At 30.2% G+C, this 2,609-nt stretch overlaps 1 protein-coding gene across 1 annotated transcript; it reads left to right on the top strand.

Moving 5' to 3' along the window:
* Window positions 1-920: 920 nt before the first annotated feature.
* On the top strand, window positions 921-2,558 carry LOC110037924 (cellulose synthase A catalytic subunit 6 [UDP-forming]-like; the record flags this gene model as incomplete). Its single annotated transcript, XM_020742665.1, has 4 exons — window positions 921-1,054; window positions 1,275-1,479; window positions 2,149-2,375; window positions 2,462-2,558. Coding segments are annotated over exons 1-4 (607 nt in total), but the record flags the coding sequence as incomplete, so codon positions are not given.
* Window positions 2,559-2,609: the final 51 nt, after the last annotated feature.

Below are 2,609 nucleotides of genomic sequence, written 5' to 3' on the forward strand. Positions count from 1 at the left end.
TTTGGAGCAATTACATACATACATCTTGAAACTTTCTGTTTACTAATCAATCGCTCTCTTTCATCCATTTTTCAAATTCATACTCAAATATCAAAATTCATCATAATACCTAGACCCAAATTTTTTATTTTATCAAATTCTCACTAGTTTGAGCTTCACACATAAATACATCGATTCAGTAGTTCGAAAAGATTACCCCAGTCGAAAGCCTATATGTAATTATCCCTTTTAAGCACTCTATACTCTAACGTGGCACCTTGATATTCTGTATTTTGCTTCTAATTAATGTGCTCCACATTTGATTTCTAGTTATTAATTATTATAATTTAGTCTAAATAACCAACATAATAATTATTATTAAAATGATACTATTATCATAATAAGTGATTTTGATTATTTAATATCCACTTGTGAACTTCAATTATTATTTTAAATTTAATTACTATAATAATAATAATAATCAATTACTTTTATTTTAAACATAGTTATCAAAACAATACTTCTAATTCTTAAAAATACAAAGATAAACAACGGCTACTTAAATAATTAACTTCATCATCTAATAACTATATATATTAAAAAAAATAATCAAAAAGATAATCACATTTATTATAACAATCACCAATAATAATATTTTTAATTTTAATAATTTTCTAAAAAGTAAATGAATTAAAAAAAAAAAATTGATTATCACTCATAAGAGCCATACTAAAGTTCCTAACCCCCTCACCTTCTCTCACTCCTCTGCACCCTTCATCAAAAAGCTCTCTGCTATTCTTCTCCGTTCCCCTGTGCCTTTTTTTTTTATCTCCATCTCCCCTGTTCCACCTGTGGATTCCTTCTTCTTTTAGCATCGCAAGGAAAGTTTCAGGTTCTTTCCTTCCGATTTGCAGCTCTAATTTGTTTATCTTTCTGAGCTGTGTGCGGAAGAAATAAAGGAGAGCGAGAGAGAAAGAGATAGAGGAATTAAGAAGAGATGGGTGCAGGTGGAGGACTTGTTGCCGGCTCAGGGAGAGAGTTTGTGGTTATTAATGCGGAGGACTCAGCTTGGAGGGTGAGTGCGCTAAAGAAGTCAGCTTGAAAAAAGTTTTTAAATTTTGTTGTTAAATTTTTGGTAGTGAATCTCTTCTACGTTATATTTATGTTCTAACACTTGGTTTTTCATATTTTTATACATTTGACACAGACACACTCTTTGTAATTGCATCAGTTTCTTACTGAGAGAAGTGGTTTATCTGCTTTATGAGTGATCAGTGTTATTCTTGTCTTGTCAGGGCAAACCTTTACAAGTATTAGGGGGCGGAATTTGCCATATTTGTGGAGAAGATATTGAGATATTGGAGATGAACAATATTAAAGAGTTTTTTGTTGCATGCAATGAATGCGCGTTTCCGGTGTGTAGAGCTTGCTATGAGTACGAGAGAAGAGAAGGCGATCAAGTCTGTCCTCAATGCAAGACTCGATATAAGAGACAAAAAGGTTTTTTTTTTTCTTTTTTTTTTTTCTAAATATTTACATACATACCCCTCAATTTATACGTATTTACATATCTAACTTCTAAACCCCATTTTTTACACAAAACAACTTATTTTGCTTTTTAAAGGCTAAGATGATGGTATTTTTGGTGTGATATGAAAGATTTGGGATGTATATCCTTGTTTTTATGTTTGGAGGTCTTAAATGCTGATATAAAACAATTATTCCAATAATTTAGAGCTAATTTTAAAGTGATATTTGGCTCAATATTGTGGAGATGTTTGTCAATTAATATTTAGAAAAATTTATATGCATACCACTTAATTCCTTTTAAAAGTTAAAATAGTAGTATGTTTTATGTGAAATGAAAAAATTGGGTAATATAGAAGTTAAAAATAAAGTTTATGTGCTGGATGTATAAATAAAGAACTGGTTGGTATGCATGTAAATGCCCCTATTATTTATTTGACTTGATCTTATAAGTTTGAGATATTAATGTCTGCATATTAAAACACAAAAAATATGATTGGTTATTCACAGTTCATTAGATGATTATTGTTTTACTTGAAATTTATTTGAAAATAAGAGTCAAGTAATTAACATCATCAATTTTTTTTTGAAAAATCCTAAATTTAAACTCCTGTTTAATACGGAGAGTACTCTGTTTCACAGGTAGTCCTCGAGTTGAAGGTGATGAGGAAGAAGACGAAGCTGACGATTTGTATCATGAATTCAGTTTCTGCGACGCAAATTGGAATATTGTCTCTGGTTCAAAGTTTAAGTTTCAAAATGAATCAGATTATTGGGGATCTTACAGTAATATTTGGGCTTGCAACTCTGATCTCAGTCATTCTAATTCAAAAACTAATACTAATATCCCTCGTCTAACTTATGGCGAGGTATAGAACTTATTTGAGACCTCTATACCTATCATTTTTTTTTTAATTTCGTTTCTTCAATCTCTCATGTTCTTATCTCTGTTTAGGTTGATAGTCGCGATCTTCATGGACTAATAGTTCCTTTATCTGTGAACTCAAGGAGTTCTATGGATCAGTTCATCTTCCAGGAATCATTGTCTCCTCGTAAGTTTATATGAATTTCTTCATATATATATATATATATATATATATATA

Source organism: Phalaenopsis equestris, unplaced genomic scaffold (genome assembly GCF_001263595.1).
Source record: "Phalaenopsis equestris unplaced genomic scaffold, ASM126359v1 Scaffold227144, whole genome shotgun sequence".
Taxonomy (NCBI): Eukaryota; Viridiplantae; Streptophyta; class Magnoliopsida; order Asparagales; family Orchidaceae; genus Phalaenopsis; species Phalaenopsis equestris.